The sequence below is a fragment of the Eulemur rufifrons genome, chromosome 14 (genome assembly GCF_041146395.1).
Source record: "Eulemur rufifrons isolate Redbay chromosome 14, OSU_ERuf_1, whole genome shotgun sequence".
Taxonomy (NCBI): Eukaryota; Metazoa; Chordata; class Mammalia; order Primates; family Lemuridae; genus Eulemur; species Eulemur rufifrons.
The window spans coordinates 25,933,277-25,946,354 of record NC_090996.1 but is presented as its reverse complement, the minus strand read 5'-3'; the positions used below and the strand labels follow the sequence as shown (position 1 = coordinate 25,946,354).

Genomic DNA, 13,078 nt, shown 5'->3' with positions numbered 1-13,078 from the left:
TCTACAATTAGCTAAAAGGGCACTACAGGACAGCCAAGGCAGCTCCAAAGCAGTCAGGGCTGGTCTAAGCCGGCCACTTCAACGCAAGAAAGTGCTGAGTTCCCAAGAAAGTGCTGGGCCCAGTAGTTATCTTGGTACTTGCTTAATCTACTTTGTAACAATCTTGCTGAGCACTCCAGGCTAGCACAGCACAGTGAGTCTGTTATGGGGTAGGGAACTTGCATTTTTCCCTCGGGGAAGGCTTCCTACTTCCACCCCCATAATTTCAATCCTACCTATTCAAACTCATCCAAATAAAAATAAATTTTAAAAAGAAAAACTGTATTCAAAATTTGCATAAAGCAGAGTTATTTTTATTGCTTTATAACACACCCTGAGCAAAAACCTTGTGCTTATGGGCACCTCCAGCTTCAACATCAAAGTACCCCCTTGCATCCAGGCGGCTGCTGGAGAAATTGCAGAACTGATATTAAGAATGAAGGACTCTGGAATGGAGTCTCGGTTGGTAAAGGTATCAGGAAGGGGGTTGGATTAGATATCTGTCATCCTCCCTCCGGCCTCATTTCAGGTGACAAAGAAGAAGGCAACTGCTTCAGTTTCCTGCTCTGTGCCCAAACCCACGGAGACAATTCTCAGAGGTGCATATTGAAAGAGCACGAGGACGTTCAATGCCACCTTTTTTGACCAGTTGACCTTAGCCGATTGCTGCATCCACGCCTTGGAAAACAGCCCTGTTGGTCTTGAAGCCTTTTGAGCCTAGTAGGAGTCTTTTGCCAAGTCAGTAAAAATTTCAGGATTAGCAGAAGTTAGATTACAGACACTGTGGCCCATTTGGTGGTTCTTATTAAGCCCCCATTTATTTCAACAAAATGAAATAATAACAAATATTAACAGCTACAATAAGCTCCATTGTAATCATTTTAATGTCTTTCTAATGGGATCCTTAGTTGTAAATTGAAGCTCAGCTCCCACGTCCAGTACTTACTCCCTGCTGAAAGGGTTCCTAACAAAGCTCCCCTTTCACACTGTAACACAGCCCCGTGTCCTCCAGTCACCCCCCGCTGTTCAGGGATATCAATACCACAGCACTGTGTTGCCTCATTATTGCTGGAGGGCTCTGAGTCACAGCTTCCACAGCCGATGAAGCATCAGTGTAATGAATTTGTCTTAGAGCATCTCCTCTTGCGTGAAGGCCACGTTGCGTCTTTAGCACTTGCTTGAATGATGGATCGTCTTTAGCTACTGATGTTTTTATTGCTTTTAAGAAGAGACGAGGGTCCAGCAATACATGTGCGATGCCAAGCCTTCTTCTAAGTATTCATTGTTTCTTCGTTCAGTTCCCATTAAGTAAATCTGTCAAGCTGCTTGATAAAGCCCACCATGGATTTTGGAGGATAAATGTCTCTACAGATTGTTACCAATCTCTCACTCTTTGGGTTTCTGTCTGGAATAATGAGTCAATGTGGAGAAGTGACATACGCAATAGGCACTCAGTAAACGTTAGTTCTCTCCCTTTGGGGTTGCCAGATTTAGCAAAATAAAGTTGAAAAAAAATACAAGGTGCCCCGTTAACTTTGAATTTCAAGTGAACAATGAAAAATTTTATAGTACAGATATGCCCCCAATATTGCATGAGGCACACTTGTACTAAAAAAGTCATTCATTGTTTATCGGAGATTCCACGTTAACTGAGCATCTTGCATTTTATCTGGCAACCCTAATCCCTCTCCTACCTCACTTTCCGGCTCCAAGGTTCCTTTTCCAGGAACCCAAGCTTGCTCTATTTTTGTAACAAATTTGGTTAAAAGAATTGTGTAGAAATTATTGGGAGAAATTTTCCTTTTTTCATAGACCATACAATTTTTTTTTCTAGGAACCCAATTTTGCTCTATTTTCTTTCCAACACTTTTGGTTAAAGGAATTGTGTATGAATCATTAGGGAAATTTTCTTCTTTTTTCATAGACCATAAGTATTTTCTCTAATTTAGGCAGGAATTGGATTATTTTGGAAACACTGCAAATACAAATCCTTTCCCCACACAGTGTATATACTTCAGTGCCTCACACATAATGGTGCTCAATGAATATTTATTAATTGAATGAATGAATGAATGAATGAACCAATTTGCCAGGACAGATAGTCCTGATCGGTATGTGTTGATAAATGGGTAGTTTGATTTCAGCTAAGATGATCAATTGCTGTTAGGTGAGACCAATGGTCTCAGAGAAGGTAGACACGAAAAAGAGGCATACAGTAGGCTGAATACTGGTGCCCTCAAAGATGTTCATGTCTCAGTCTCCAAGCATATGCTGCTTTTTATGGCAAAAGGGACTTTGTAGATGTGACTAATGTAATGATCTTGAGATGGGGACGGTGTCTGGATTATCCAGGTGAGCTTAATATAATCACGAGGGTCCTTCTCAGAGTGAGGCAGGAGGGTCAGGGTCACAAAAGCCTATGTGACGATGGAACAACAGAGAGAGAGACTGGAAGATGCTATGCTGCTGACTTTGGGGATGAGCAGGGGGCCAAGGCATGCAGGGAGAATCTAGAAACTGGAAATGGCAAGGAAGGGGATTCTCTTCTGGGACCTCCAGAAGGAACACAGCCCTGCAGACCCATTTTAGACCTCTGACCTCCAAAGCTCTAAGATCACAAATTTGTGTCGTTTTAAGCCATTAAATTTGTGTTAACTTGCTACAGCGGCCATAGGAAAATAACACAAGGGAGATATAAGTAATAAGCAAAGAAAGAGATGTTTTGCTGAGCAAAGAGCTTGCCTAGCTGGGAGACATCTGACAGAAAGATTTACCTGGGGCCAGCAACAAGGACAAGAAGAGGAGAGGGCTGGAAATCAGCAAATGGGCAGATAGAAAGGGTAAAAGGACATAGAAATTGGCAGATTCCTAAGAATTGAAAAGAATGGATATATCAGTTTGCTGGGGCTGCCAGCAGGATGGCTCAAACGATAGAAATTTATTTTTTCACAGTTCTAGAGGCTAGAAGTGCAAGATCAGGGTGTCTGCTGGGTTGGATTCATTCTGAGGCCTCTCTCCTCGGCATGTGGACGGCTGCCTTCTCGCTGTGTCCTCACACGGTCTTTCCATTTTGTCCCCCTGGTGCCTCTTTGAGTGTCCAAATTTCCTCTTCTTATAAAGACACCAGACAGCTTGGATTAGAGCCCATCCTAAAGGCCTCATTTTACCTTAATCAGGTAAAGAGGCCGTGCCTCCAAATATAGTCACATTCTGACGTACTGGGAGTTGGGGCTTCAACATGTGCATTTTGGGGAGACACAATTCAGCCCATAACAATGGGGTTGCTAAATTGAAGTACAGTCTACAAAATAACTGGCTAGCAGCCCAGATGGGAGACTAAGGTGACATGACAGTTCAACACCATGCAGAGTGATCCAGGATTGAATGCCAGACTGGGAAAAAAGGACTTTGGTGGGACCATTGGCAATAATTTGAATAAGGCCTGTAGATTAGGTAACAGCATCACAGCTGTGCTTACCCAGTTTGGATCATTGTCCTGTGGTTACGAAAGATGTCAACATTTGGGGAAGCTTGAGTGAAAAGTATATGGGAACTCTTTGTACCATTTTCTAAGTCTGGAATTATTTCAAAATTAAAAGTTAAAAATAAAAATAATTAAAGATTAAATAAAATAGAATAAACAATAGAAAAGAGTAAATGAGGTAGACAGAACCGGATTAGTTACATGTGACCGTGAAGGAAGAAAAAAAAAAAAGGCAGAAAAAGAAGGAAGGAGAAAATGAGTTTCACGTGGTCAGAGCTTCTACAGCAATAAATTGATTTATGACTTTACCTGTAACTGTGTCTCCCTGAAATGTATAAAACCAAACCGTAACCCAGCCACAGCGAGTCCACTTGCTCAAGGCATCTTGGGTGTGGCTCCGGCTCATGGTCCTCAAATTTGGCTCAGAATAAATCTCTTTAAAATTATTTTACAGAGTTTGGCTTCTTTTCCACTGACTAAACGAACAACAACAAAGAAAACGGCATGAATGCAAAGTTGCTGTTTTGGTAACTGAGTTTTGCTATCCCTTCATTTTTTCCACTTTATTTTTCGAGATGTAATTCCTATCCCATAAACTTCAATTAAATGAATTTTAATTCAATGTACAATTCAATGGTTTTTAGTATTTTGACAATGCTGTGCAAACCATCACCACTATCTAATTACAAAATGTTTCTTTCTTTCTTTTTTTTTTTTTTGTAGAGAAGGGGGTCTCACTCTTGCTTAGGTTGGTCTTGAACTCCTGGCCTCAAGTGATCCTCCCACCTCGGCCTCCCAGAATGCTCGCATTACAGGCGTGAGCCAGCGCTGGGCCCAAAATGTTTCCATCACTCCAAAAAAGAGCCGCATGCCCAATTAGCAGTCACTTCGTATCACGCGTCGCTTCCACTACTGACCTACCTTGTGTCTTGGTGGCTTTGCCGATTCTGGACATTTCATGGGTGTGGACTCAAATGCTCAGCCCCCAGGACAGCCAGTGGCCACGGGATTGGACAGCGCTGCTGGGGGTGTGCGGGATGCCCAATGGCTCTCCGGCGTCTGGCGCAGGCAGGTGCAGGTGGTGGCGGCGGCGGCGGCGGCGGCGGCGGGCGCGATCCAGGAAGCCTCCGGGCTGTCGCTCGCGGGCGCGAGCATGGCGGGCTGGTGGCGGGCGCTGCCGCGCGCGGCCCAGCGCTACCCGTGGCCCACCAACGTGCTGCTCTACACCGGGCTCTATTCGGCCGGCGACGCGCTGCAGCAGCGGCTGCGGGGCGGCCCGGCGGACTGGCGCCAGACGCGGTGCGTGGCCACCGTGGCTGTGACCTTCCACGCCAACTTCAACTACGTGTGGCTGCGCCTGCTGGAGCGCGCGCTGCCGGGCCGCGCGCCGAGCGCCGTCCTGGCCAAGGTGCTGTGCGACCAGACGCTCGGCGGGCCCATCGCGCTCTCGGCCTTCTACGTCGGTGAGGGGTCCGGGCGGGGGGCCGGGGCGCGATCCGGTGAGGGGGCCCGAGATTCATCGGTCAGGGTCTGGAGGGGGACGCTGCAGGGGGCTGGGGACCTGCTGGGGGCCTGCTGGGGGCCTGGGACTGCGGCTGCAAATCCTGGTTCAGGGGCTCAGAGGGCCGGGCAGAGGCTGGGGGCCGGGACGCAGGGGCCAGGTTGTCTGGGGACTGGGGATTGAGGTTTCTGAGAGGGATAAGGTGGGGGATACTGGCCGGGGAGCCTGGGGGTTGGGGAGCCGGAGGGCCAGCGGGTCAGGGATCCAAGGGGCTAGGGTTGGGCATAGTCCCAGGCTGGGGTTAGGCAGGACTGGGGGGTCCATTTCCCCCTGAAAAAGGCCCACGGGAAAATTGAGGAGACCATAGCAGCTGCGATCCTTGTGAGCCAGTCTTGGGGTGGGGGCCAGTCCTGTTCCTTGGAAAATCCATGCCTGGGCTGCGTGGCCAACACACCAACAAAATGCAAGGGGACTGGCGACTCTGGGGGGCAGAGCAGGTGGAACCTGAGGTTGAGCCTGATTCCTCAGAAACTTCATGCCCAGGGTCCTAGTCCTGCTTTGGTCACAAGATTTTCCCATGGAGGTCCCACAGAAAATGTAAGGTGACCTTGGACCCTTGCCATAGAGGACTCTGTACCTGTGAGGGTCCAGAGAGCCATCTCTTCAGAAAATTCTCCGTGGGGCTGGGGGGGGCCTGACTGTGGGAACCTTCCCTACTGCCTAGATACCAAGAAAAGTGGAAGGGGCTCTGTGCTGATGTCATCATAGCAATTTCTGGAACTTTGAAGGGGGTGGGCTGGGTAACTGGGGAGGGGCATGATTCCTTCAGAAAATCTCCTCCATGGGTCTTGGGCCTGACAGTGGCAATGGGGATCACAAATTGCCCCCAAAATGGGAGGGGCTTTCTCTTAGGGGCTGTTGATGCCTTCCTAACCAGATTGAGGGCAGGCAAGCCACCATCTTAAAGAAACCTACCCTGCCCCATGGGTTTTGTTTTCTTTTGTTTTGGTTTTTTTTAGACAGTCTCGCTCTGTTGCCCAGGCTGGAATGCAGTGGCATCATCATAGCTCACTGCAACCTCAAACTCCTGGGCTCAAGCCATCCTCCTGCCTCAGCCTCCCGAGTAGCTGGGACTACAGGCATATGTCACCTGGCTAATTTTTCTATTTTTTGTAGAGGTGGGGTCTCACTGAGTTGCTTGGGCTGGTCTTGAACTCCTGGCCTCAAGCAATCCTCCCACCTTGGCTTTCCAAGGTGCTAGGATTACAGGCGTGAGCCACTGTGCCTGGTCCCCATGGGTCTCATTTTCGGGGGTCAGATTCAGTTCCTTTTGCCAAGGGACCCCACAGGAAACAGAAAAGGCCTGGTTGCCTGCTGCGGTCTCAGCCAACCACATGGCAGACAGGGTCAGTGCAGTCAGAGAATAGACAGTCTGAGAGCAGGGGCCTCCTGGCTTATCAGACGGTCTGTGCCTGGTCCCGGGGTGTGACTTCCAGACCAGATTTGCAAACATATTCTTCGTGCCTGCTAGTACAGTGGCCTGGAACACTGGTGAAGGGGTTGACAGTCAGAGATTAGGACTTCGGGGGCCAGATTCCTATTTAATCCTCTAATAACCTGGGAGGCAGGTACTCTTAGTATTTCCTGGTTACAAATGAGGAAACTGAATCTCAAAGGGGTTATGTGACTTGCCTAAAGACAACACAATCCAGGCCCTCACTTGTGTTCATAATCTTGATGCTCTAATGGTGAGAGTGTCGTCAGTCTGTCTAAAATCAGAAAGATGCTGCAGCAACAAGGCTTGCGGAGGCCTGTAACTCTGGCAGAGGCCGCGGCACAGATTCCTGCCCAGATTGCTGCTTTATTTTGCTTTTCACACGTCTGGTCCAGTTTCCCTCACCTCAAGCTGAAATGAAGGGGGGAGGCGGAAAGGGGTGGGTTGGATGTTTGTGTAAGGCACTGCCTGGAAACTGCATGGATCAGGTGATCCTTTGTGCAGGGCCACCTCAGGGAACCAGAGTAGTAACGGATTAAGAGGTCTGGCTCAGCACGCAGACACCTGGGTTGGATTTGGTCTTCTATCAACCTCTCTAAGCTTTTTGCCGCCTTTGTAACTCTACCTACCTTAGCGAATTGTTAGGAGGGGCAGATGAAAAGAGGTACACAGGCCAGGTGCAGTGGCTCACACCTGTAATCCTAGCACTCTGGGAGGCTGAGGAGGGAAGATCACTTGAGGCCAGACATTGAGATCAGCCTGAGCAAGAGCGAGACCTTGTCTCTACAAAAAAATAGAAAAATTAGCTAAGCACGGTGGCGAGCTCCTATAATCCCAGATGCTTGGGAGGCTGAGCCAGGAGGATCGCTTGAGCTCAGGAGTTTGAGGTTGCAGTGAGCTCTCATAATGCCACTGTACTCTAACTGGGGCGACAGAGCGAGACCCTGTCTCAAAAAAAAAAAAGTTTTCAAAGTGTTTTTGGGAAGGCTGAATTGGTACATTACTTTCAAACTTTGACTAGAATAATACTGATAGGAAATTTGTAGTTGCCACAATATTCAGTTGCCTACCAACCTTTTTTAAAATACAGAAATTAAATTTTTAAAACTTGAAACATTTCGCAAAAAGTTTGGAAGGTAGAGAAAAGTCACCAATAGTCTCACTATTGTTTTTGTGAATTCTTAGGGGTTTTGTTTTTGAAAAATAATTCTGCTATAATTTTTATACCTTGCTAGTCTCACTTCATATTTATCATCCCCTTAAAATTTATCTAATTTTGGAAGGGAGTTTGTATTCTCTTTTCACTGTTGGGTCAGAAGGGACCTACTGAGTGAATGATCGTAGTGGTTACTTTGCATATTGGCATGGGAAACTAGAACATAAACTGTTGTAATCTTCTTACCAAATCTTTTAAAATTCTTTTGGTGTGTGTTTTTGTAAACAGGCATGAACATTGTCCAGGGAAAGGATGATATATTTTTGGACCTGAAACAGAAATTCTGGAATACGTACAAGGTAAGACAGACTTTTGAAAATGTAATCAATATCTTTTTGTATGTTTTTAACATTTTAATAAAACTATTCTTAAATTAAGGCTCCAGTTTGGTTGGCATAAAGGTCCAGTATTTTCCCGCAGAGTTCTTAAATTTGTTTGGATAGATGAGTGAGAAGAGGCTTTAAGAATGTTCGTACTTGGCATGAATCGGAAAGAAATAATATATCTGAATTCTAGTTAATGTTCACAATGATTTTTGACTTTATTATATGTACTCTTATTAATGATCACAGTCTATTTTGTAAATTTTGGGGCCTATTTGTAAAATAGGAATTGTAGAATGTGAGTGGCTTAATGGAATCATTGCCACATTCCGAGCCAAAGTTTCCAGGTGTGAATTCTGCTGGGTCCCTGTGAAAAGAACTTTAACATCCGAAAGGAATTTACAGAGACGGATAATGTTTCCCAGAGTCAGTCCTAGGCTCAAAGCCAGTCAACTATAGTGCTGTTTGCTCAGCACAGATACATACAATCCAGTTCAACAAATATTTATTCATTTATTCAACGAAGATTTACTGGACAATGTCCTTAAGGCAAAATCAGGGATGCTTTTTTTGTCACCTGAGTTCTTCTATTCAGGGATAACAACCACAGTTAGGAGTGTTCAGAACTCTTGTTACTTCTCTTGGGGCAGAAATTGTGGGCCTATGACAACATCCAAATGTGACTTTTCTTCTGTTTTAGTTTGGAAAAAGGAACAAGTTTTCCCACTATGAGCCTATGGAGATATATACATATGGCATTTTTAAAAAGAGCAAGAAGCAGAATTGGGAAAAAAGGGGGCTTTCAGCAGGAACGTGTGTGATTCGAAGTTTCAGAGTCTCCTCTCTTAATGCAGATGTACAGGCTGCCTTTTGGGGCAGAAACATGGAAGCCTTTGAAAAAGCAGTGGCTACAATGAATTAGACTCATCTGCGTCTGTGTGAAGAAAGGGGGTACCGGTCTTCTGAAGCCCGGCCCCATTTGGGGACTTTTTCTTAAGATCTCCCATAATAAAAAACTGTCTTCCAGGCACTGTACTAGGTGTTACTGGGAGGTAGGGGGAAAAAAACCATATGGAGCAGTGGTCCCTAACCTTTTTGGCACCAGGGCCCAGTTTCATGGAAGATAGTTTTTCCACGGGCAGGGCAGGAAGCGGAGCTCAGGCAGCCACGAGAGTGATGGGGAGGGGCTGTAAATACAGATGAAGCTTCTAGAAGCTTTCCTCAGTCACCTGCCCCTCCCTCCTGCTGTGTGCGCCCCCTCCCCCATCCCTGTTCCTAAGTTTCATAGTTTCATGGAAGACAATCTTTCCCCAGACAGGCAGGCGGGCGCTGGTGGCAGGGGGTGCCTGTCCATGGCCCGGGGGGTGGGGACCCAGATATAGAGCACAGCTTCTGTCCCTAAGGGACTTAGATGGGCACTTAGCATAGCATGGAGGTGTGCGGTTAGGGAGTTCAAGGAAGGCTTCCTGGGAGAGGTGATGCCTGAGCTGAGTGGCTGAATGGTAAGGAACAGCTGCAGTCAGGCAGATACATGGGGACAAGGGACAGGGGACAGGGCGTTCCAGGGGCGGGAGCTGAGCAGAGTGAACAATGCACCGTACACTGGGGTATGCCTGGGAGGGGAAACCACAAACAGTATGGTGCTCACACTGTTAAATATGAGTTGGGGAGCAGCTGGGAAGGAGTTTGGATCTTGGAGACTGTTGAACTCCCTGCTGAGCTTCTTGAACTTCACCTTTAGGTAATGATGTCAAGGGAAACCAGTCGGGGGTTATTGTAACCAAGTTCGCATAAAAAATAAGGAAGCGGTGGGCTTACATGATTTGAGCAATATTTACAGGGTAGAACTGGCAGGTCTTAGTGATGGATTGGAAGACCCACAATTCTGGCTGGAAAACAGTGTGGATGGTATTCATCCCTTGATTGAGGACAGAGAGGAAAGGGAGGCAATTTGAGGGGAAAAAACCAAGATGAGTTCAGTTTGGGAAATGTTGAATTCCGGACTCCTTTAGGATATTCAGAGGGAGATTTCCAGATGCACAGAGGAGAGTTCATTGCTGTGTTTAATTATTTTTAGTGCTCAAGTGTCCCAGATTTGGCCAGCGGGAGTCCCTTCATGTTGGGTTCTGTGTCCCTGTGACATCCTCCGTCTTTTTTCTTTTCTTCTTCTTCTTCTTCTTTTTTTTTTTTTTTTAACCATTTCTTTACTTTTTGGCATAACAAGATGTTCCAGGCTCTGACCAGGCAATCCTAGCACTCCGGGAGGAGGCCGAGACGGGAGGATCCCTTGAGCTCAGGCATTTGAGACCAGCCTGAGCAAGAGTGAGACCCCTTATCTACAAAAAATAGAAAAATTATTCAGGCATGGTGGCACACACCTGTAGTCCCAGCTACTCGGGAAGCTGAGGCAAGAGGATTGCTTGAGCCCAGGAGTTTGAGGTTGCTGTGAGCTATGATGACACCACTGCACTTTAGCCGGGCAACAGGGCGAGACTGTGTCTCAAAAAAAAAAAAAAAAAGTTCTAGGCTCATCTTGTATCTTGTACCTTGTACCTACCCTGCCCCAGCCCCGGAATCAGCCAATTGTCTGCGGAGTCCTGATCCCTTGTGGGGAATTGTGTAAGAGACTAAGATCTGGGCACTAGATGTGGCTACATTCTGACAAGGAAAAAAATGGTCATAAGAAATAAAGCCATGTTTGCATGTGTTTAGTCTTCTGGTTATTTTTGCTAAAGTATTAAATTCCTAAATGAAGTACATATTATAAACCTTTTATTGCAGCTATTTATTTTAGAAACTTCAGAAAACACAAATTAGTAAAAAGAAATGTCTGTAATACTACTTTTAATGATGATTTTGAAAACCTCTAGTTTTCTTTTGTTTTTTTTTTTAAAGATATAATTTACATACCAGGACCACTATCTTTTAAAAAAAAAAAATCCACAATGGTAACATTTTGTCAGAATATATAGTATAAAGCCTGTTAAATAAGTCTATCTAAAATATTTTGTAAGTACACAAAAATGTCAGCTCAACTTGTTCTATAGCATGACATAGTTTGAATATACTACATTATTAGCAAGCCATTGCATTAAGAATGGTTTTGGGGGCCTGGAGGGTAAGCTGATCAGATGATCTTGTCCTCTAAGCAGCCATTCTTTTCCCTTTTTTAAAATTGAGATAAGATGCACGTAATATAAAATTTTACATAACATAAAATTAACCTTTTAAAAATGTACAATTCACTGATTTATTGACGAAGTTGTGCAACCACCACCACTAATTCCAGAACATTTCCATCATGCCAGAAAGAAACCCTGTATTGATTAGTAGCTTCTCCCAACTGTCTCCCCCCAGCCCCTGACAACCACTAATCTCCTTTCTTTCTCTATGAATTTGCCTATTCTGGACATTTCACATAAATGGAATCATGCAATATGTGGCCTTTTCTGTCTGGCTTCTTTGACTTAGCCTAAAGTTTTCAAATTTCATCCCTGTTGTAGCGTGTTTCAGTACTGCATTCCTTTTACTACCTAATAATATTACATTGTGTGCATTTGCCACATTTTATGTATTCATTCATCTGTTGATGGACATTTTAGTTGCTTGCACTTTTTGACTATTATGAATAACACTGCTGTAAACCTTCATGTACAGGTTTTTATGTGGATATTTTCAATTTTGGGGGGTGTATACCTAAGAGTGGGATTGCTGAGTCATATGGTAACTATATCTTAATCATTTTAATTTTCAATCAATGAAAACAGAAAAAAGAATGGTTTGGTATATAGTTTTAAGGATTCATTGATAATCCTGTATTTATAAATATATTCCTGAGTCATTGGCTTATGCTAAGGAGGAAATTGCAATACATAAATGTATCTCGTTATTTCTAAAGCAGTTGTCTTCTAGAATTGGTACTGATTCTGGTAGACCTTTCATTCGGGACCTATGAATATAGCTAATACAAATATCTCGTATCTACCAGTTTTTTCTGCAACTCCCCAGCCCCCTCTACTCTAGAGCCCTTAAGTAGCCTGATTTAATCGGCTTAGTCTGAAATATAATGCCACCTCCGAACCCTATCTGCCTGGTATTTCTTAATCTCTTATAGAGTGAACTGTGCAATTGTTTTGTGTGGCTAAATGGCATTTTAATAAAGTTTTTTTTTTTTTTTTTTTTTTTATTCCAGACGGGTCTGATGTACTGGCCTTTTGTACAGGTGAGTTTCAAAGTACTAGGAATATTAACTCATGGCTTTGGTTTATATATAGCCCTGATAGACTCTCTGTGTTCCAGCTGACCAACTTCAGCCTTGTTCCTGTTCACTGGAGAACAGCTTACACAGGACTCTGTGGTTTTCTCTGGGCCACCTTCCTTTGCTTCTCCCAGCAGAGTGGTGACGGCACCTTGAAGTCAGCATTCACCTTTCTTCGTAAAAAGGAGGCCAGTGCGGTTGAAAGGCCCCCAGAGAAATAAGAAGTCAAGGACTCTCTCTAGTGACTAAATTTTTGTTCTAAATGCACTGGATTGCCTGCAGAGAAAATACTTGATTTACCAGTTATGTGCTTCATTTTGATACTATTCTGTAGACCCACTTGTTTTTTAATTATCAATGATTATTTTAAATTGTATTCAAATCTTTTTTTCCTCCCATTCTAGTCTGAAAGCCTTACTTCTCTAATATTTTCACTTCTCTGATATTTTGGCAAAAATGGCATTTTAGAGTTATTAATATTTTTATTCTAATATTTTAATTCAGTTTCAGGAACCCCAGTTTTGACCATTTACATCTCTATTCTAAAATCTCAGGTTATCTCCTAAACACTTTTGGGGCAGATTATCTTTTATACCAAAATTAGTCCTTACAGTGAATTTCTATTTACGTAAAATCCAATCAAGGAAAGGATTGAAAAACCAAATTTCCCCCCTAAAATATTATATAATAATTTATTGTTATTTTATGCTGATTCTAAAATTCTGTAAGTACATTTTTTACCATCAAAAAATAGTGTTCTGC

The 13,078-nt window shown here is 44.3% G+C and overlaps 1 protein-coding gene across 2 annotated transcripts; it reads left to right on the top strand.

The window, feature by feature from the left end:
• Positions 1 to 4,634: 4,634 nt before the first annotated feature.
• Positions 4,635 to 12,837, top strand: MPV17L (MPV17 mitochondrial inner membrane protein like). 2 transcript variants are annotated; one of them, XM_069486086.1, is made up of 4 exons: positions 4,635 to 4,986; positions 7,964 to 8,034; positions 12,251 to 12,280; positions 12,358 to 12,837. In XM_069486086.1, the coding sequence occupies exons 1-4, from the start codon at positions 4,677 to 4,679 to the stop codon at positions 12,535 to 12,537; spliced, it is 591 nt and encodes a 196-aa protein (XP_069342187.1). In that variant the 5' UTR covers positions 4,635 to 4,676; the 3' UTR covers positions 12,538 to 12,837. The 2 variants fall into 2 exon arrangements, with proteins under 2 accessions (XP_069342187.1, XP_069342188.1); XM_069486087.1 differs by lacking the exon at positions 7,964 to 8,034 and having other exon boundaries at positions 12,358 to 12,530.
• The last annotated feature ends 241 nt before the right edge of the window (positions 12,838 to 13,078 follow it).

Bases quoted from the DNA above. Each gene is read 5' to 3' on its own strand.
- MPV17L (XM_069486086.1), top strand. From the start codon at position 4,677: ATGGCGGGCTGGTGGCGGGCGCTGCCGCGCGCGGCCCAGCGCTACCCG. The intron at 4,987-7,963 runs GTGAGGGGTCCG...TTTTGTAAACAG, and splicing joins GCTCTCGGCCTTCTACGTCG to GCATGAACATTGTCCAGGGA. The intron at 12,281-12,357 runs GTGAGTTTCAAA...TCTGTGTTCCAG, and splicing joins TGTACTGGCCTTTTGTACAG to CTGACCAACTTCAGCCTTGT.